Consider the following 23,683-nt stretch of genomic DNA (forward strand, 5'->3'; position numbering starts at 1 on the left):
TTGTGCAAGAAATAAATTCATTTAAATGACAACTTCGTGTAAAAAAAAAAAAAAAAAAGTAATTTTCCAGAAACTTGTGGAAAAAAAATAAATCTTCCATGGACTCAATATGCTTCTCAGCAGATAGCTTAGAGTGTCTAATTTCCAAAAAGGGGTCATTTGAGGGTGTTTGTACTATTCTGGTATTTTAGCACCTCAAGAAATGTGATGGGCAGTCACAAAGTAAAAGCTATGTAAATTCCATTATCTATACCATAGTTTGTAGACGCTATAACTTTCACACAAAGCAATCAATATACACTTATTGGGATTTTTTAACCAAAAACATGTATCAAAATACATTTTGGTCTAAATTTATGACAAAATTTTATTTTTTTAGATATTTTTTATGACCAAAATGAGAAAATATTGTTTTTTAAAAAAAAAAAAAATTTTTCTTCAAAATTTTTCTTGTTATAGCGCCAAAAATAAAAAGTGCACAGGTGATCAAATACCACCAAAAGAATGCTCTATTTGTGTTTAAAAAAGGACATAAATTTAATTTATGTACCATATTGCATGACCGCGCAATTGTCCGTTAAACTAGCGCAGCGCTGTATAGCAAAAAAATGTCGTAAATTGCAGTATCTATACCATAGTTTGTAGACGCTATAACTTTCACACAAAGCAATCAATATACACTTATTGGGATTTATTTTACCAAAAACATGGAGCAGAATACATTTTGGCCTAAATTTATAACTAACTTTGAGTTTACTATATATTTTTTATAGCTGAAAGTAAAAAATATTGTTTTTCTTCAAAATATTTGGTCTTTTTTTGTTTATAGCGTGAAAAATAAAAAGCGCACAGGGGATCAAATACCACCGAAAGAAAGTTCTATTTGTGTGAAAAAAAGGACGTACATTTCATATAGGTGCAGCATTGCATGACCGCGCAATTATCAGTTGAATTAGTGCTGTGCCGAGTAGCAAAAAGAGGCCTGGTCATTAAGGGGGGTAAATCCTCAGGAGCTCAAGTGGTTAATGTATTCTCTCTTGAGAAGAGGAGATTAAGGGGGATATGATCTCCATGCATAATACATAAGGGGGGATATGATCTCCATGTATAATACATAAGGGGGGATATGATCTCCATGTATAATACATAAAGGGGGAAATGATCTCCATGTATAATACATAAGGGGGGATATGATCTCCATGTATAATACATAAGGGGGATATGATCTTCATGTATAATACATAAGGGGGGATATGATCTCCATGTATAATACATAAGGGGGGATATGATCACCATGTATAATACATAAGGGGGGGGGATATGATCACCATGTATAATACATAAGGGGGGGGGATATGATCACCATGTATAATACATAAGGGGGGGGATATGATCACCATGTATAATACATAAGGGGGGGGGATATGATCACCATGTATAATACATAAGGGGGGGATATGATCTCCATGTATAATACATAAGGGGGGATATGATCTCCATGTATAATACATAAGGGGGGGATATGATCTCCATGTATAATACATAAGGGGGGATATGATCTCCATGTATAATACATAAGGGGGGATATGATCACCATGTATAATACATAAGGGGGGATATGATCTCCATGTATAATACATAAGGGGGGATATGATCTCCATGTATAATACATAAGGGGGGATATGATCTCCATGTATAATACATAAGGGGGGATATGATCTCCATGTATAATACATAAGGGGGGATATGATCTCCATGTATAATACATAAGGGGGGATATGATCTCCATGTATAATACATAAGGGGGGATATGATCTCCATGTATAATACATAAGGGGGATATGATCTCCATGTATAATACATAAGGGGGGATATGATCTCCATGTATAATACATAAGGGGGATATGATCTCCATGTATAATACATAAGGGGGGATATGATCACCATGTATAATACATAAGGGGGGATATGATCTCCATGTATAATACATAAGGGGGGATATGATCTCCATGTATAATACATAAGGGGATATGATCTCCATGTATAATACAAGGGGGGATATGATCTCCATGTATAATACATAAGGGGGATATGATCACCATGTATAATACATAAGGGGGGATATGATCTCCATGTATAATACATAAGGAGGGATATGATCTCCATGTATAATACATAAGGGGGATATGATCACCATGTATAATACATAAGGGGGGATATGATCACCATGTATAATACATAAGGGGGGATATGATCACCATGTATAATACATAAGGGGGATATGATCACCATGTATAATACATAAGGGGGGATATGATCACCATGTATAATACATAAGGGGGATATGATCACCATGTATAATACATAAGGGGGATATGATCACCATGTATAATACATAAGGGGGGGGGGGATATGATATCCATGTATAATACATAAGGGGGTATATGATCACCATGTATAATACATAAGGGGGATATGATCTCCATGTATAATACATAAGGGGGGATATGATCACCATGTATAATACATAAGGGGGATATGATCTCCATGTATAATACATAAGGGAGATATGATCACCATGTATAATACATAAGGGGGGATATGATCTCCATGTATATTACATAAGGGGGGATATGATCTCCATGTATAATACATAAGGGGGGATATGATCTCCATGTATAATGCATAAGGGGGGATATGATCTCCATGTATAAATACATCAGTGGTTCATATAGTGAACTCGGTGTAGAGCTGTTCACCCTGAGGTCATCACAGAGGACAAGGGGGCACTCTTTACGTCTGGAGGAAAAGAGATTTAATCTCCAAATACGGAAAGGTTTCTTCACAGTAAGAGCTGTGAAAATGTGGAATAGACTCCCTCAAAAGTTGGTTCTGGCCAGCTCAGTGGATGCTTTTAAAAAAGGCCTGGATTTTTTCCTAGATACACAGAATATAACTGGATACTAACATTTATAGGTAAAGTTGATCCAGGGAATATCCGATTGCCTCTCGGGGGATCAGGAAGGAATTTTTATCCCCTGCAGGAGCAAACTGGATCATGCTTTGCTGGGGGGGGGGGGGGGGTTACCTTCTTCTGGATCAAGCGTGGGTATAGAATTATAACTTTTTTTTTTTATTGACTGGATGGACTTTTGTACTTTTATCTTTTTTCAGCCAGAGTAACTATGTAACTATGTCACCAGTATCTCCCCCCCCCCCTCTTTGTAATATGAGCTGAAGGGTGGGGAATTCCTTTGTTGCATTCTGAACCCTGAAGCCAGCTGTCATTCTTGGTCCAATGAGATTTAAGCTGGCCATACATTATACGATTCTCTTATTCAAATTTCTTTAGATTTACTTTCAACTATGTAGTGCAAGGATAATCAAACAATAAAACAAAAAACTTGCGCTGAATAGATACATCAAATAAAATAAATATAAAGTGAATCAATACATTTGTGAAAAAAGAAAGAAAACACTGCTGCGGCTCTAAATCAAATATACCTTGCACAAATAAATGATCAATAGTCCAGTGGCGCTGTGATCAAAAAATTATATAAAACATCAAAAAGTTCATGTGACATGCATCAGTCACTTAGTGCATAAAAGTATAGTTCATTGTGACATATGAATACCTCTTTTGATGTGATGAATCTTCAAAGTGTTCCCAAACCAAAAAATACCACGTGCCTTTAACAAACACCTCTTCTTCTGGGTATGCAACAATTTAGATGGGTCCCTTGCATGATGGCGTGAGAAGTGACGTTTTGAACCAGAACCGAAAGTGACTTGTGAGCGCCATTGTTTGGGATCTGGCGGTGGTGAGAGCACAGCTTATGTATCCCACTACATTTGACATTACAGGTGTTTATCCATTTACCTTGTGAGTGGCTGTCTATACATTTAATAAAAGGTGTTATTGGTTACTGCACCATTGGAATTGTATCTCTTATTTTTGCATGACCACCATCTGGTGGAGAGGAGTAGAGGAGATTTGAGGAAAGTCTGTATGGAGATACCCCTTTTGGAGACACACAAGCGATACATGCCAACCATGAGAATGGAAGGCATGTAAATTTGGAGAATGCATACCCAGAAGAAGAGGTGTTTGTTAAAGGCACGCAGTGTTTTTTGGTTTGGGAACACTTTCAAGATTCATCACGTTGAAAGATATATTCACGTCACAATGGACTATACTTTTATGCACTAATTGATTGATGCATGTCGGGTGAATGTTTTGATGTTTTATATAATTTTTTGATCACAGCGCCACTGGACTATTGATGTTCATTTATTTGTCCTATGTAGTGCAAGGGCCTGTCTGATTGCATACAAATCAAAAGTGTTTAGGTTTGACCACATATTTGGTTTTGGTAAATCTGAAGGAAAATTGGACAAGAAATTTGTATGGCCAGCCTTAGGTAGGGCATTCTCCACCTTACAGCTGATTTTACAAAGGGTCAAGGATTGTCATGACATCACTGACCTATTATGGCCTGGCCACATGGCCATTTCATGTTAGAGTCATTGACCTAATATGGTCATGTGGCCATATTAGGTGAACAACACTGGCATAATATGGCCATGTGACAATGTTAGATCAATTATGTCACAAGCATCTCTGTGCCTTTGCAACATCAGCTGTTGAGTAGGAAATTCTCATGTTCAGGTCTGAACCCTGAAGCCAGCTGTTCTTCTAGGTCCATTGAAATGCTGGTGGGGGACTCCGTGCCCCACAGCTGATTTTACAAAGGGGTCTGGATGATCATGACATCACTGACCTCATGTGGCCACATGGCCATATTATGCCAGTGTCATTGGTCTAATATGGCTGCAGGGTCATTTTAGGTCAATAACACTGGTATAATATGGTCATGTGGCCATATGAGGTCAATAAGGTCATGAGTATCCCCACCGTTTGTGTGTAGGCAATAGGGAAAAGCATGTGTCCTTAAAGTGACCCTTGAGCTCCAGCCCAGTGACTTTGTCTAGGCTGAGAAAATGTCATTGGTCTGCTGCAGGCAGGGGAAAGCATTTCCTTAGTTTTCTCTCCCTTTGTGATCAGACTGCATCATTGTAAGTCTCAAGCTGAAAAGCTGCAGATTTACAGTACACGACTGTTATCTCTAAGCCTGCATCTCAGTCCAGAAACCCTGGATGATGCCGGAACAAAGATGGTGCTGTCTTTCTGGAGAGAAACACAGATGAAGGCACTGTCATGGGGGGGGGGTACTGTAAACCCTATGAGAGGTATTAAACACCTGGAAGTATTACCCTTACACAGAACTTAAAATACATGCTCTTATCATGAAAAAATGATGCTAGGTGCGTGATCGGTCTATGTGACCATACCATATGTAGAAATGAAGAAAATCTTATGGAAAAAAATTGTAAAGACCTTCCAAACTCTAATAAGACCATGTTAGTTTAACCAATACAAAATATTAAATACACAGAAAACCTCCATATACACCATCCTATATCCATAGTTGATCCAAAGGAAGGAAAAAAAAACCCTATGAAGCACTGTTCAATTTCAGTTTGCTACAGTGGGGGAAAAAATTCCTTCCTGATCCCCCAGTTTATGAACTTACCAGGTATGTGAAATGGTGAACTTTTTCTTGTTCTGCAGGAGGGCTGGTCAATATATTAAAGTTTATGAAAACTTGTTCGTCCGGCTTTGCCAGATTGGTATCAATAGTCAAGTGCAGATAGTTTCCCTGTCCTCTTTGGGGTTGGTATGGAGTGATGGTGGCTTCCACGGAGGCCTGAAGATTTTCATCTACTCCCATTATTGCTGTCTTCACCTGTTAAAAAAGGGAAGTTGATTTGTTAAAGAGGTGTACTAAACTGGTTAGTACTACTTTCATAAAAAATATAGCAAATAAAAAAAATGCTATATATATATATATATATATATATATATACACACACACACACACAGTATCTCACAGAAGTGAGTCCACCCCTCACTTTTTTGCAAATGTTTTATTCTATCTTTTCATGTGACAACACTGAAGAAATGACACTTTGCTACAATGTGACGTAGTCAGTGTACAGCTTGTATAACATGTAAATTGGCTGTCCCCTCAAAATAACTCAACACACACCCATTAATGTCTAAACCTCTGGCAACAAAAGTGAGTCCACCCCTAAGTGAAAATCTCCAAATTGGGCCCAATTAGCCATTTTCCCTCCCTGGTGTCATGTGACTAGTTAGTGTTACAAGGTCTCAGGTGTGAATGGGGAGCAGGTGTGTTAAATTTGGTGTTATCGCTCTCACTCTATCATACTGGTCACTGGAAGTTCAACATAGCACCTCATGGCAAAGAACTCTCTGAGGATCTGAAAAAAAGAATTGTTGCTCTACATAAAGACGGCCTAGGCTATCCCTCCCTCTTAGATTATAAGCTCCAAGGAGCAGGACACTCCTAACCCTCTTGTATTGAACTGCATTGTTGCTGTATTGTCTCCCGTTATATTGTAAAGCGCTGAGCAAACTGTTGCCGCTATATAAATCCTGTATAATAAGAAGAAGATTGCCAAGACCCCGAAACTGAGCTGCAGCACGATGGCCAAGACCATACAGCAGTTTAACAGGACAGGTTCCACTCAGAACAGGCCTCGCCATGGTCGACCAAAGAAGTTGATTGCACGTGCTCAGCGTCATATCCAGAGGTTGTCTTTGGGAAATAGACATATGAGTTGCGCCAGCATTGCTGCAGAGGTTGAAGGGGTGGGGGGTCAGCCTGTCAGTGCTCAGACCATACACCGCACACTGCATCAAATTGCTCTGCATGGCTGTCGTCCCAGAAGGAAGGCTCTTCTAAAGATGATGCACAAGAAAGCCCGCAAGCAGTTTCCTGAAAACAACCAGACTAAGGACATGGATTACTGGAACCATGCCCTGTGGTCTGATGAGACCAAGATAAACGTATTTGGTTCAGATGGTGTCAGGCACGTGTGGTGACAACCAGGTGAGGAGTACAAAGACAAGTGTGTCTTGCCTACAGTCAAGCATGGTGGTGGGGGTGTCATTGTCTGGGGCTGCATGAGTGCTGCCAGCACTGAGGAGCTACAGTTCATTGAGGGGACCATGAATGCCAACATGTACTGTGACATACTGAAGCCGAACATGTTCCCCTCCCTTTGGAGACTGGGCCGCAGGGAAGTATTCCAACATGATAACAACCCCAAACACACCTCCAACGTCTCTAACATCCACCAGCTCAGTGATGTTGTCATGGAGGAGTGGAAGAGGACTCCAGTGGCAACTTGTGAAGCTCTGGTGAACTCCATGCCCAAGAGGGTTAAGGCAGTGTTGGAAAATAATGGCAGCCACACAAAATATTGACACTTTGGGCCCAATTTGGAGATTTTCACTTAGGGGTGTACTCACTTTTGTTGCCAGCGGTTCAGACATTAATGGCGGTGTGTTGAGTTATTTTGAGGGGACAGCAAATTTACATGTTATACAAGCTGTACACTCACTACGTCACATTGTAGCAAAGTGTCATTTCTTCAGTGTTGTCACATGAAAAGATAATAAAATATTTACAAAAATGTGAGGAGTGTACTCACTTCTGGGAGATACTGTGTGTATTATTATTATTATACAGTATTTATATAGTGCCAAAAGGTTTGCTCAGCGCTGTACATTATAGTGGGGGACAGTACAGTAACAAAACAAAACATGAGGGGTTCGAGGGCCCTACTCTTTCGAGCTTACAATCTAGCAGGGAGGGGATAGGGGTACAGGAGGAAGTGGCTGTGGGGGATGGAGTGGTAGGAGGAGTGTAAAGTGTAGATCGGCTGTTAGGTAAGGGTGGGGTAGGCTTCCCTGAAGAGATGGGTTTTCAGGGTGCGCCTAAAGGTGAGGAGGGTAGGTGACAGTCTGATGGATTGGGGTAGTGAGTTCCAGAGGATGGGGGATAGTCTGTGATGAGGTAGGCCGGTGAGGAGGGAGTTGTAGTAGTCAAGTCGTGAGATAATAAGGGAGTGAACGAGTTGTTTAGTAGTGTCTGGGGTTAGGAACATACAGCAGGTCCATAAATATTGGGACATCGACACAATTCTAACATTTTTGGCTCTATACACCACCACAATGGATTTGAAATGAAACGAACAAGATGTGCTTTAACTGCAGACTGTCAGCTTTAATTTGACATCCAAATCAGGTGAACGATGTAGGAATTACAACAGTTTGCATATGTGCCTCCCACTTGTTAAGGGACCAAAAGTAATGGGACAGAATAATAATCATAAATCAAACTTTCACTTCTTAATACTTGGTTGCAAATCCTTTGCAGTCAATTACAGCCTGAAGTCTGGAACGCATAGACATCACCAGACGTTGGGTTTCATCCCTGGTGATGATCTGCCAGGGTTCTACTGCAACTGTCTTCAGTTCCTGCTGGTTCTTGGGGCATTTTCCCTTCAGTTTTGTCTTCAGCAAGTGAAATGCATGCTCAATCGGATTCAGGTCAGGTGATTGACTTGGTCATTGCATAACATTCCACTTCTTTCTCTTAAAAAACTCTTTGGTTGCTTTTGCAGTATGCTTTGGGTCATTGTCCATCGTCACTGTGAAGCGACATCCAATGAGTTGTGAAGCATTTGGCTGAATATGAGCAGATAATATTGCCCGAAACACTTCACAATTCATCCTGATGCTTTTGTCAGCAGTCACATCATCAATAAATACAAGAGAACCAGTTCCATTGGCAGCCATACATGCCCACGCCATGACACTACCACCACCATGCTTCACTGATGAGGTGGTATGCTTAGGATCATGAGCAGTTCCTTTCCTTCTATCTCTCTGATGGCTTTGTTTTGTTTTTTCAGTCTAATGATGGCTTGCTTCACTGATAGTGACAGCTCTTTGGATCTCATCTTGAGAGTTGACAGCAACAGCACACTTGGAATGAACTCTGGACCTTTTATCTGCTCACTGTAATTGGGATAATGAGGGAATAACACACACCTGGCCATGGAACAGCTGAGAAGCCAATTGTCCCATTACTTTTGGTCCCTTAACAAGTGGGAGGCACATATGCAAACTGTTGTAATTCCTACACCGTTCACCTGATTTGGATGTAAATACCCTCAAATTAAAGCTGACAGTCTGCAGTTATAGCACATCTTGTTTGTTTCATTTCAAATCCATTGTGGTGGTGTATAGAGCCAAAAATGTTAGAATTGTGTCGATGTCCCAATATTTATGGACCTGACTGTACGTATTTTGGAGATGTTGCGGAGGTGGAGCCTGCATGAGTTTGCCAACTATTGGACATGGGGTTGGAAGGACAGGTTTGAGTCAAGAGTGACACCTAGGACTTTGGCTTGCGGGGTGGGACTGATGGAGGCGTTGTTGGTCATGATGGAGAGGGGGGGGCACGGGCTGGGGGGAAAATTAGGAGCTCGGTTTTGTAAAGGTTCAATTTGAGGGAATGGAGCGACATCCAGTCTGATATGTCGTTCAGTAGGTGGGTGATATGGGCGGAGACTTAAGGGGTGAGGTGAGGGGTGGAGAGGTAAATTTGCGTGTCATCGGCATACAGGTGATAGTTGAAGCCATGGGAGTGTATCAGTTTGCCGAGGGAGGAGATGTAGATGGAGAAGGGACCCGAGGACAGAGCCTTGGGGGACCCCAACAGAGGGGGAGAGAGGGGGAGGTGGTAGCGGTATAGGTAATGCTGAAGGAGCGTTGGGATAGATAGGAGGAGAGCCAGGAGAGAGCGGAGTCTCTGATGCCGAGGGAGTGTAGTTTATTAAGGAGGAGGGGGTGGTCAACTGTGTCGAAGGCCGCAAAAAGGTCGAGGAGTAAGAGGACTGAGTAGTGGCCATTAGCTTTGGCGGTTAGCAGGTTGTTAGTGATTTTGAGTAGGGCGGTTTCGGTGGAGTGTAGGGGACGGAAGCCAGACTGTAGTGGATCGAGGAGGTTGTTGTCAGTGAGCTGGGCACTTAGGCAATTGCAGACTAGGAGCTTGGAAGTAAATGGCAGCAGGGAGATGGGTCTAAGGTTGTTCAGGTCGGTGAGGTCCAGGGAGGGTTTTTTGAGTATGGGAGTGGTGTGCGCGTGCTTTAGGGGGGAGGGGAATGCGCCAGTGGAGAGGGAGAGATTGAAGATGTGGGTGAGGGAGCTTAGTATGGAGGAGAAGGGTGACCAGAGGAGTTGTATGGGGACAGGGTCAAGGGGGCAAGTGGTGAGGCGGGCTTCTGAGAAGACCTTAGTGACCTCCTCAGTGGTAGCAGTGCTGAAGGAGCGGAGTGTTGGGGAGTTTATAGTGTGCGGGATGTTAGGTGTGGTGGGGGGTAGGGCGGTTGCAAGGTCAGAGGAGGGGAGAGTTGATGGGGTTATAGTGGGAGGGAGGCTAGGTGGGGAGGTAGGTTGAGCATTGGCGATGTCCTTATGGATTGCGTCGATCTTATTTTGGAAGTGATTGGCAATCTCGTGAGCGGTGAGTGAGGTACTGGGTGGAGGTGGGGGGGGGGGAGAGAGTAGGAAGTTGAAAGTGGAGAAGAGCCGGCGAGGACAGGTGGAGAGGGTGTTGATGAGGGTTACAAAGTAGGCTTGTTTGGCGGCATGGAGGGAGGAGGTGTAGGTGAGGAAGGCGGATTTGTAGAGGGAGAAAGCTCGAGGGGATCTGGTGTTGCACCATAATCGCTCCAGCACACGACTGTGTGGTTTAAGATTTTTAGTGTGGTCGTTCTGCCAGGGTTTAAGCGGTCGGGGTCTAATACTACGTGTGGTTAGGGGTGCTAAGGAGTCTAGGGCAGCTGATAGTGAGTCGTTATACGCAGTAGTGGCCAGGTCAGGGCATGACAGTGGAAGGATACTGTCGTACGGCAACTCATGTTATCTTTCATATAGATTTTCTAAACCGTGTATGGGGTTGATTCTCCTCTTTTCTCATTTTGAAGAGGAAAGGAAGTAGCAGACCACCAATGCGACCTTTCTTCTCATTAGGAGAGCCACACAACAAGCGTCAGGGTGCTCTGTACTATTAGACCAACGAAAAATGTCTTCATGACTACTATCCCTCTGTACCTGAGTTTGGCCAACCCCTAGAAATATTCCAAGATGTAATTTTATATTAAAAGGTTAAAGTATGTACAATTCAAGAAAAAACTAGGTCTAGTGGTCCAGAAAAAAACTATTTTATTTACTTGATTCTCCTCTTCTACAGCCCCCTCTGTGCTGCTAGATCATTCCCTGCAACTTCATCTCCCCTATGCTTCAGCTATCACAGGATACCAACTACCAGGGCTTTTTTTTAGCAGGAACTTGGTGGAACTCAGTCCCACCACCTCTGGCTCAGGTCCTGCTCACCACTATCACTTGTAAACACAGAAGTCTGGCTTCTATATTCAGGAGTGACAGCTTGTCTGCCAAGGGCTTCCATAGATCTTATCTCCTGAACAGCTCTCACTGAGTGCAGGATGGGGTCAAGGGAGATGCAGGTGCCCGAGGTGCAGTGCAGATGCCGACACCCACACTAGATGATCTCACTGCAAGTGAGAGAGGCAGAGCCACCTACAGTGCGCAGGGAGGTACTAGAGCCAGCAGGCACACCCCTGAACTCTGCACTATGTACGTAGTGCACCCCTGAACTCTGCAATCTGTGTGTAACCCCTGAACTCTGCACTCAGTAATGCACTCCTGGTATTTAATGCCCCTTTAAAACCCTCCCACTGTTAGTGAAATTTAATCACACCCACTATTTGATGGGCTGTGTGTGTAGGGGAAGGGGATTTTGGGGGGTTGGTTGAGTTCCTGCACCTATTTTCTGACAAAAATGCCCTACCAACTACAATGCAGAACTCACAGCCCTGCTTTGGACACCAAGGGGCAGTCTACCCCTGGAGAATAGTGGAGTAGAGTATTACTAGCCATATACAGTATAGGGATCAGTTAAGTAAAACTACTTTTCTCAGTCTCCTAGACCGAATCGAACCGTTAACCCTTTACCCCACTGCAAGAGAGTATATATACTTTCTTTGAAGTTAGGCTTTAATTGATAAGGATGAGTGGAGTTAAAGGATAACTCTGCTTTTGTTGAGAAAAAACATTCCCCTCTGGGTGATCTATGTTGTAAGGATTTTAACAAACTTTGTTGCAGATTCCTACCTTTTGTTATTCAGAAGAAATAGCTATTTATTGGTATACATGAGCTGAGTGCATCAGTGTGAGAGTGGTTTTATAATTATGCTGCACTTGCAGGGTTCTAATGAGGAAATTGGCAGGGTCTGCATACCTTTAGACATGATTTTCTTTTGGGAGTATCTTTACAAAAATGACATTTTTGCTGCAGGGATGCTCAAAATCTGATTGGAATCTTAGTGAAGACTTCTGGGAAAATCAATGAGCCAATCACACAAGCAGGAAATTACAATTTCAGGGTTCGTTCTGTACACCATCTGTGTACAGAAGGCCTCCTGGTTGCCATATTGCATTACATTTTATAAAAAAAATTACAGTGTTGCAGATTGAAAAGGAACGGTCATTTTTAATAACATTCAATTACAATATGACTTGATTAGCAATTGTATATGCTTTATTATTTTGTTTATTTGCTTTTTTTTTCTCATGAAAGTGGAGTTACTCTTTAAAGATGAACTGAGGGCTCAGGATGTGGTAGAAGCATATCACATAATATGCAAGTATGCCCAGCATCAATACAAAGGGTGTGCAAGCAGCCATAGCCTAAGTAGAAAACCCTGTCCCCTGCCAGCATGCAGGTCAGACACATCCCTAGTTAAGCCAGAGCTAGAGCTGTCAAATCAATAGTGAGTGTGGGCTTTGCTGATTGCAGAGCCATTGGTCTGACTCATTAGGGGGGTGTCAGACCTCTGCATACAAACCTCTGCTTCCATACAAGAGTAAGGGCCCACTGTGCTGCTTGCTGATGGGGAACAATTCCCTCTTAGCTCCCTTTGTGAGCCAGTGATCATGAATGACTATGCAGATCATTTGTTTTGACTTCACTTGCCCAGTGCAACCCAGCCAACCAAAATATTCACAAAAAGCCATGGCAGCAGGCTGGGAGTAGCTCCAACATGAAAAAGAGGACCCCAACCATCAGGTTAGGGGAGCTAATTTTTCTGCTTGTGTCTGTATACTCTCCTATCGTATGTCATTTTTCATCACTTTACAATGGGCTGTTACAATGGGCTGTTCCTGACTTATCCTGTTGTCAGCTATAAATGTACAGCACACTCTTTGCCTTCAGATCCGTGCACCCTCACCTCCATGCATGTCAAATTTGACATGCAACTGTGTCTGTGCAGCCCTTGCGTCTGCCTCCACTTCTATAGGCTGCGTGCGAGCAGCTCCAATGTGGATGCAGATGAAGAAGACACTGGCTTAGCATGCAAAATGTGACTCAGCACCAATCTGAATAAGCCCTAATGTACTTATATAACTGCTGACTTGTCACCGACCACAGGCAGCTTGACTCTTCAGGATAACACAGAAGTTGAATCTAATGCAATTTTAATTCAGATTATTACAACACAGAATATTTCTCTAGTCTTTTAAAGTGTAAGAAGACAATGACTTTCCTAAGCCCTGTCTCTGCAAATAACGAACACTGACTGAAGAAACACGAGGTCAAGCTAGGACTGAACTAACTAGTACTAAGCAGAAAAGAAGGATGGGGGAGAAGCCAAAAATGAGTAAACTAGTTTTAGAACGATAAACACCTGATACAGTTCAATACAACACAGAAAAAATATATACTGTATACATGGGACAAAACAGAACTATTCAAACAATCTATTTATATGAATGGGTGTGCTTGTTGATAATGGAAACCCTTGCACTTCCCTAAGGGCAGTTTTCCTCCAAAACTTACCATTATTTTCAAAGGCTTTTTATCTGAACCCGTGTTTACTACCAATTTAGCGGTTCCATCTTCCTGAGTAACACCTCTGGTGTTTCCTGGGTTGGCCATGACTTGAATGCCATTTGCTGGTGAGCCATTTGGGTTTGTAACCAACACCTAAAAGAGATGGAAAACTTATTCTTGGTTCATTTACCTTTACCTGAAATGTCCAGGAGGACAGGAGGTTCCAGTCCAACTTGTCTCCAAGTCAACAAATTGTCAAATCTATCATAAGCTTGTTTGTTTTATATTTTTGGTCCTCAAGCCCTTTTCTATAGAAGCTCTGACTTCCATATGAATCGTTACCCCCTTGAGAGCCGCTGGTTTTGGGTCCCCCTTTACTTCCTGCACAGACAGGCAACACGCATTTTCCATTTGTATCCAGAGACAAGAATTAGCCCATGGGCTTGGTTTTTTAAATTTTATTAGAGAATTTAACTTGGATGTGGTAAAGGGGTTATGGGATGCCCAACTTGATCGCAGAATAACAATCGAGGGCAATTTTCTTCTCTAGAAAATGCTACAAAAATGGCAGATGAATGACTGTGGTTCAGGTGGAACCCTGACAGTCTTAAACAAAGAAAGCTACTTGCTCTGCTTCCCCTTGAATGGAATTTTAGCAAAGTCCCAACTTGAAGGAGCTCTAAGTCCCCTAAGTGAACAAAATACCAGCCAACCTGGCTACAGTATCTGATCCCAAGACAAATGATTAGGTAATCTATGCACTGTCCCCTGAAGACTTGCCAAGAACTTGCATCCAGCAGACTTCTCCCTTCTAGGCCCTGGGGGTGTAGAGGTACTCATACTGTCCTTGTCCTGCAGCTGTGGATAGAACTGCTTTCAGGCCTTTGAAGCTGGGCTGGATCCTCTCCAAGCTTTGCAGGCTGTCCTTCCCCGGTGGACTGCATGGCAGAGGAGCTCTTTTCTTCAGTTCTCCACTTTCCTACTCCAGCTTCCAGCCTCCAGTCTGGAGACAGAACCCCCCCCCCCCAACCCCCCCTTCTCTGGGACCCCCTCACAGGCTACACAGCAGCACCTCTCAGCACTCCATATTTTGCCCGACTACCCTGCTGGCTGGGCTCTGTCATATTTATGAGCTGGTCTGCCACACTGCTAGACCTGGGAATGGTCAGACTCCAATAAATATGCAGATCAGCCCCTCTTCACCTCTGCCTACTGGTTTTTAGAAGCTTCTCCCAGTTTCCTGAGCAGTGGGAGGTACCAGAGGACTGACCTGACCTGTAGAGCCCTCCAGCCTAACCTGAAGTAAGCCTCTGACTAAACCTAGACTTCTAGCAAGCCTCTCACTACTTTAAAAAACTATGTACACAAGAGGGCGCACACATATTTATAGGATGAAAGCTAGGGGGCTTGAAACACTTCTATTTAAATACGTTTCTAGCAACCCAGTGGTCTTCACGTCAACATATTGCCATCTTGTTTGTCTTATATTGCTTCTTTCCAAACCTCTTTCTATAGAAGCTATGACTTCCAGATCTGGGCAAATGAAAGCTAGGAAGTTTGAAACACTTCTACGCAAATAATAATCTGATGAACAACTTGTCTACTCTTCACATCAACAAATTTCTACCCCTATCATAATCTAGTAAGGGTTATATTGCCGCCCTTCATCCTTATTATATAAAATTCATGACTTTCATTTCTTGGATGGATGAAAGCTACAGAGCTTGAAGCACTTCTATGCACAGAATTATTCAGCAACCAACCTGTCTTCAAGTCAATAAATTGCCACCCCCATTATAACCTTTATTGTCTTATAATGCTGCTCCCTAAACCCTTGTCTTGAATTATATTGGATGGATTAAAGTTAGGGATCTTGAAACACTTCTACTGAAATCATCACGTAGCGACCAATTTATCTTCATATCAACAAATTGCCACCCCTATCATTGTATTTTTTTTTATATTGCTGCTCCTTGGACAAATGAAAGCTCCAGAGGATTAAACACTTTGAGGCAAATAATTATCTAGTAACTAACTTGTTTTCAAGTCAAAAAATTGCCACTCTGTCATAGTCTTGCTTGTGTTATATTGGTGCACCCCAAGTCATTTCTATAAATGCTATGACTTCCATCTGCCATGTCATGGCCATATATGGGCAATTAAATCACCACTATTCCTGCCCTTTTCCTTATATACAGTTGTGTTCAAAATAATAGTCAGACATCACTAACCTGACCAATCACTGTTTTTGGTAGAAATTATCTTTCTACATGGCAAATAATTTACTAGCAGGTGTAGTAGAGTAATAGAAATCCAACAGACCCAACAGTCATGACATGCATGCTGCTGATTCTGTGTCATTGAATCACTAATTGAAAGGGGCATGTTCAAAATAATAGCAGTGTGGAGTTCTATTAGTGAGGTCATTCATTCTTTGAAAAACAGGTAGCAATTATTCAGTAATATACAAAAAGGTGCAGCGCTAAAACACAAATAGACAAACGTGTATGTACATGTACAAACTCATGCAAAGGTATAAGGTGACACTGTGCATTCAAATATACGCCACTATATTGTGGCTAATAGGACGTGAGGAAGGATTATTATATCCAAAGGTAAGTCCAGCGTGAGGATGTGAACAAGATCTCAACCGATCTATGGCTCTCCAAACGACACAGACTGTGTGCACGGTGAAACAATGGGGGTACAGATTACGCACTCACCAGATGCGCAACCTTTGTGCGCTTTTCTATAAGGCGTAGGATAAAGAAGGGGACCTGACCAGATTTGACCAGACCTCAGATGAGACATTGGAAGTCTCCATGTTATAGAAAAGCGCACAAAGGTTGCGCATCTGGTGAGTGAGTAATCTGTACCCCCATTGTTTCACCGTGCACACAGTCTGTGTCGTTTGGAGAGCCATAGATCGGTTGAGATCTTGTTTACATCCTCACGCTGGACTTACCTTTGGATATAATAATCCTTCCTCACGTCCTATTAGCCACAATATAGTGGCGTATATTTGAATGCACAGTGTCACCTTATACCTTTGCATGAGTTTGTACATGTACATACACGTTTGTCTATTTGTGTTTTAGCGCTGCACCTTTTTGTATATTACTGTGTATTGGAAGGTCTTATATGGTGCCTTTGGTGTACAGCTGCTGCTATTTGGAAGGCGCTCGCTTATTTATATGCTTTAGGTAGCAATTATTGCCCTTATTTAAGGAAGGAAGGCAGCAAATGTTGTACATGCTGGTTACAGTGCATTTCCCTCTGAAATTCTGAGGAAAATGGGTCGTTCCAGACATTGTTCAGAAGAACAGCGTACCTTGATTAAAAAGTTGATTGGAGAGGGGAAAACATACAAAGAAGTGCAGAAAATGATAGGCTGCTCAGCTAAAATGATCGCAAATGCTTTAAAATGGCAACCAAAACCTGAAAGACGTGGAAGAAAGCGAAAAACTACCATTCGAATGGATAGAAGAATAGCCAAAATGGCAAGGACTCAGCCAACAATCAGCTCCAGGAAGATGAAAGAAGGTGTAAAGTTCCCTGTGAGGACTGTTACAATTAGAAGACGCCTATGTGAAGCCAAGCTATCTGCAAGAAGCCCCCGCAAAGTCCCACTGTTGGAAAAAAGACGTGTGCTGAAGAGGTTACAATTTGCCAAAGAGCACATTGACTGGCCTAAAGAGAAATGGCGCAACATTTTGTGGACTGATGAAAGTAAGATTGTTCTTTTTGGGTCTAGTGGCCGGAGACAGTTTGTCAGACGACCCCCAAACACTGGATTCAAGCCACAGTACACTGTGAAGACAGTGAAGCATGGTGGTGCAAGCATCATGATATGGGGATGTTTCTCATACTACGGTGTTGGGCCTATTTATCGCATACCAGGGATCATGGATCAGTTTGAATACATCAAAATACTTGAAGAGGTCATGCTGCCTTATGCTGAAGAGGAAATGCCCTTGAAATGGGTGTTCCATCAAGACAACGACCCCAAACACACCAGTAAACGTGCAACATCTTGGTTCCAGACCAACACAATTGACGTTATGGAGTGGCCAGCCCAATCCCCGGATCTTAATCCAATAGAAAACTTGTGGGGTGACATCAAAAATGCCGTTTCTGAGGCAAAACCAAGAAATAGAGAAGAACTGTGGAATGTCGTCCAATCATCCTGGGCTGGAATACCTGATCACAGGGGCCAGAAGTTGGGTGACTCCATGCAACACAGATGTGCAGCAGTTCTCAGAAACAGTGCGACTACAACCAAATATTCATGAAGTCATTCAAAGGAAAGCAAAATCTTCAAACATTTTTCAGTTTATATAGTGAATATTTGAGTTTGTAAAGAAGAATACAAACACTGCTATTTTTTTGAACAGCCTAATATTCACTTTTCTTCAATTTTTTTAGAGGAACAACACAAATTTGATGTATTTTTCTTCATGTTTTGATTTGGAAAAGAATGTGTCGTGTTCCCAATGCATTTGTGTGGATGGAAATAAAAGCTATTAGAAAGATTTTGAGCTTTATTCACTTTTTTCAACACACTGCTATTATTTTGAACATACAGTAACTGTAGCTGATGACAACCGGGAACCAGGAGGTATGTGGTTGACAACAAGTTTACAATGGGGGAATTTTCTGGTTTATTTTTGTAATCTTTTTTTCTAATAATGGAGGTTTTCTTTAGGAATATCGAAGACAAGTTGAAGCATATTTTAAAAAGCAACGCAGCATGAGAATGAATGTCAATGCAGGTGCATTTATTTGCTCTTAACACAGACTTTGCTGTGTGAATGGACCCTAAAATGAATGGAAACTATACAAAAATGTAAAATCATAATGCAGGGAGTGTACTCCACTGGTGGGGTCTACCCAGTCTGGAGTTGGGCTTTACCTTTTTCTTTCCCCAGAAGCTTGTACTTGCCATCCTTTTGCTCCATAACCATCCTGTTCTACTGCCATGGTTAAAGAAACAAATCCAATGAGTTATGAAGGACTAAGTAATCTATCTACATCCACTGCTTAACCCCTTGGTGCCGACTGCCTCCCGGCCCTTTAAGGATTCTAGAAGCCGGGAGGCAGAGGCGGGCCTTCTGGTCATGATTGGCTGTCACGGTGGTCACTTGATCGTAAATCTCCCAATCGCAAGTATGGATCAGAAGCTTACTGATCACCGCTGGCTACCATGCTGGAAGCATGCAGGCAGTGCTCTCTCAGCATGGTAAGTAGTTTTAACAGGGCCACATATATGCGGCTGTTTGGCGAGCGAGCAGGGGCGGCCTGAAAAGGTTAATGGCCCTGAAACCCATGTTTCATGAATTATTTTTTCTGTGTTTTTCTGCCTCTTTGTAATGTCCTCCATGTGCTCCCAACCCTCTTCTTTGTTTCCTTTGTAGCCTTGGAACCAGCCAAGTCTGTCACTGCCCATACTTCATTTCTAGGTAAGCAGACAAATACGGTGCAAACTGTTTTTTCATAAATGGATAAATGTTGTTGTGAGTTACATACCATGAGACTGAAGGGCATTCCAGGTTTGAAGTATTTGGATGTCCTGGTGAGGAGGATTTTATATGCAGACTTAACAATATAAATGTTGTCCAGTTCAGCTTCCACCCAGTCACCTCCTGAAATATACACATTTAGATAAGGAGCACCAATCTGTTGCCATAATTGTGGTTTTCTATTTTTTCTCATTGATATAAAAAAATCAATCCTACCAAAAGTGATATTTTAGTCCTTGACTTCTTATTATGGTGTATCCTCCATGGGTGTAATGTGTGCGGTGCACATGGGCCCCAACGGGGGAAGGCCTCTGAGCCCTTACACATTTCACAACAATTGGGGAAACGCTGTTCAGATCTGTGGCTTTGCTGCAGTTGTGATTGTTACTCGCAAACATCCATCCAGTGCTTGTGTATGGGGCAGAGATTAAATACTGGTCTCATGCTGGGGGGTAGGTCCCTGTTGCTTGAGGGAGGAGTCCTGAGATTTGCCAATGCAAAGGCCAATCACAGTCCTGTTAGCCCTACCTTCTGGACCCTGGGATAAAAAGGAAGAGAGAGGAGCTGAGAACAGAGGAAACCACAGTCAGGAGAGAATGGTACGCAGTGCAGGGGAGGGCTCTGAAGCTGTATTTTGGGATAGAGGGTCAGTTACTACTGACCTCTGAACATTGCACCACTTACTTTTGACCTCTGAACATTGCACCACTTACTATTGACCCCTAAACTCTGCGTCATTTAATACTGACCCCTGAGCTCTGCATCACTTACTACGCATCACTGAACGTTGCACCACTTACTACTGACCCCTGAACTCCGAGTCACATGCTCCTGACCCCTGAACTCTGCATCACTTACTAAGGACCTCTGAACTCTGCATCGTGTACTACTGTCCCCTGTAATCTGCATCACATACTCCTGACCCCTGAACTCTGCGTCACTTAATACTGACCTCTGAGCTCTGCATCACTTACTATGCACCTCTGATCTCTGCATCATGTACTCCAGACCCCTGAACTCTGCATCACTTAATACTGACCTCTGAGCTCTGCATCACTTACTATGCACCTCTGAACTCTGCATCATGTACTCCTGACCCCTGAACTCAGTCACTTACTACGGACCCCTGAGCTCTGTATCACTTACTACGGACCTCTGAACTCTGCATCATGTACTACCGTCCCCTGTAATCTGCATCACTTACTCCTGACTTCTGAACTCTGCATCACTCCTGACCTCTGAGCTCTGCATCACTTACTACGCACCTCTGAACTTTGCATCATGTACTCCTGACCCCTGAACTCTGCATCACTTAATACTGACCCCTGAGCTTTGCATCCCTTACTATGCACCTCTGAACTCTTCATCGTATACTCCTGACCCCTGAACTCTGCGTCACTTAATACTGACCCCTGAGCTCTGTATCACTTACTACGGACCTCTGAACTCTGCATCATGTACTACTGTCCCCTGTAATCTGCATCACTTACTCCTAACCCCTGAACTCCATGTCATTTACTACTAACCCCTGAATTCTGCCTCACTTACTACTGACCCCTGAAATCTGTGCCACTTACACCTGACCCCTGAACTGTGTGTCATTTACTCCTGCCCCCTGAACTGTGCGTCACTTATTCTTGACCCCTGAATTCTGTCTCACTACTGACCTCTGCGTCATTTACTACTGACCCTTGAACTCTGCGTCACTCACTGGTGGACCCCTGAACTCTGCGTCACTCACTGGTGGACCCCTGCACTCTGCGTCCCTTTTAAGCCAGAGCCAATATTCAGCACAATAAAAACCACACCTGATTTTGCCTCACCACATTTTTTCTTAGGCATGAGAGACCAACTCATGATCTTGTACACAGACCCACTGTTTTCAGAAAACAATCCCCTTTCTTTGCTGACAAAACATTTACCTAAAATCTGTGGTCAGCCATAAACATCAAAGCCAGATTTATATTTCCATACTTATCAAATTTTTTTGTACCAGGACACAGGTAATCCAGGGGGATATAGACAGGACTGCCACTGTCCGCCTCAGGCCCATCCAATGATTGGACAGGATTGATCAAACCCCACCCCCCCTATTTACCAAAGTGGTTCATCTAAACTCCGCCTCCACCATAACAAACTCCTGCATGCTCTGTAGCTCATAAAATGGTGATACTGTTATCCCAGGACATTGCTGGGACACAGCTTTATCGGGACAGAGGTGCAAGATGCAGGGTTAAATCGGGACAGTAGGCATCTATGTACTGTCACTCTCGGCCAGCTGTCTTGTGCCATCCTCTCTTGAACCCAATTGTCTGGCTGGTTTATTTTTTATTTTATAGACCTCTGAATCAGTGGCGTCCCGAGGCAGGTGCGGGAGGTGCGGTCCGCACCGGGTGACACCGACCGCATGGGGTGACACCGGACCCGCTCCACAAAAAGGTAAGTTGTAAAGCAAGCCAACGATCCCCATAGGATGGATATGATCCTCGCCGGCATGCAACCTATACGGGGTGACACCGGACCCGCTCCAAGAAAAGGTAAGTTGTAAAGAAAGCCGACAATCCCTGCAGGATGCATCGAATCTGTGGATTGAGCATAATGGATCGGAGTCCGATCCCTTATGGTCAATCCACAGATCCGATCCATTCTGCGGGGATCGTCGGAGGGGGTGTCACCAAGTGTTACCGCACCGGTTGACACCAACCCTAGGGATGCCTCTGCTCTGAATAGCCTTCGTATAACATTAGAAAAAGTCATAGTCACACAAGGCAAAACAAGGCTGAGAGTGAAGAGGGTATGACAGTTTTTCTCATCATCTGACAGCACAAAAAAAGTTTAGTTTACTGTATGTGCAACTAGTATGATGTGTATTGTGGATTAACGGAGGGGTTATTGTAGTAACTGAATGTCAGCCAATGTACCAGCCCTCTATTTTATACAAAAGATTTCAATCATTTTATCAATAAAACATTGGAATATTATCAAATGCTTAGTTAACTTCATGGGGTCTATTTATAAAACATTTATTGTACAAATGTCACACACATTCATGCTAGCTACTAGGTAAAAGCCTATGATCATCAGTTCTATCTAGTCACCAAGGTGTGGTATGTTTTCACATTGCGGTAGCTCAGAAACTGATACCACTAGATGGAGCTGATGATGATAGGAATTAATCTATTACAAAAATTACAGCCAAAATTCCTGCAGCATGCAAGAATGCATGTGACACTCATCCAACAAATGTTTTATAGATAGACACCCCCCCCCCCCCATGCATAGCACCGTTAAAATCCTGAACGTTTTTTGTTTTTTTGCATTTCCCAATTTCCCAACTTTCTTCTGTGTCTCTGGCACAGAAAGTAAATGGAAATCACAGGATTATTTGGTAAAAAAAGGAAATACAGCCTAAAATAAAACAAATACAGCTACGATATCTAAGGACTGACTAGCTGCAATATAAGAGGGCTCTATTGAAACTAATACAAAAGTGGGCATAACTTTTTTATTATTTTACATATGTAGCCAGATGCCGGCTGTATCATTATGCCATTCAGGGGCATTTACAGATGAGACAATGATTAATTCCTTTCCCCTCTATTGCCCAGTACTGGGACTGCTACATCACTTCCTATTAGCAGAGTGGATCCGGTTTCTCTGACAGCAGAGAATCTTGGGACCTGTAGTCATATAGCCAATACTTCCCCTATTCCTGAGTGCTGATTGAACTACAACTAGCAGAGAGCTGCTGAATGAGAAGGAGACTTGAAAAGTAGATATAGTCTACAGCAAGGAACTGGCTCTCTCTCTGGGTGCGGAATTCAGAGCTGAACACAGGGAAACTGGTGTTCCCCCCCTAAAGACAGATTGCTGGCCTACTACTACAAGACTCTGCACATCAGTTCAGCCAGATTGGGATCGCATCAGCTTTCCTGCATCGGGACTGTCATTGTTGTATCTCTGCTCACCGTGCAGACAGGCTGTCAGGCTGTAAATATGCACATCCCTGTAAACAGCCAAGGGCAAGAACTCTCCTTCCTCCAAAGCTGTGCTATCCATAGAATAGAGACTCTGAATGCAGACACCTTTACACCTCAATATCAGGAGACTTTCTTTGAGCAGTACCACAGTCTGTTTAACTTCATTGAATTACCAGTATTCACTAATGTTTATGGGCCCAACCATTGCTAGCAGAAGATAGCAGATATCGACCATATCAAGAACTTTAAGTATTGAAGGTCACAAATGGCAATATCTAGTTAAAGGGACCTTTTCTCTTCTAAGACCATTGTTATACAACTTAGTATTACT

At 42.7% G+C, this 23,683-nt stretch overlaps 1 protein-coding gene across 1 annotated transcript in view; it reads right to left on the reverse strand.

Moving 5' to 3' along the window:
* The window catches only part of LOC149453933 (venom factor-like), a 374,515-nt gene that overhangs the window by 254,461 nt on the left and 96,371 nt on the right, over positions 1-23,683 (reverse strand). The window contains exons 10-12 of the mRNA XM_089687988.1: positions 19,380-19,495; positions 13,860-14,006; positions 5,595-5,807 (exon numbers count right to left, since the gene is read on the reverse strand). Of these exons, the coding sequence (XP_089544114.1) occupies positions 5,595-5,807; positions 13,860-14,006; positions 19,380-19,495 (476 nt within the window). The remainder of the gene's footprint in view (positions 1-5,594; positions 5,808-13,859; positions 14,007-19,379; positions 19,496-23,683) is intronic.

Source organism: Staurois parvus, unplaced genomic scaffold (assembly GCF_062004578.1).
Source record: "Staurois parvus isolate SC_StPar_1 unplaced genomic scaffold, SC_StPar_1.0 ptg000444l, whole genome shotgun sequence".
Lineage (NCBI taxonomy): Eukaryota > Metazoa > Chordata > Amphibia > Anura > Ranidae > Staurois > Staurois parvus.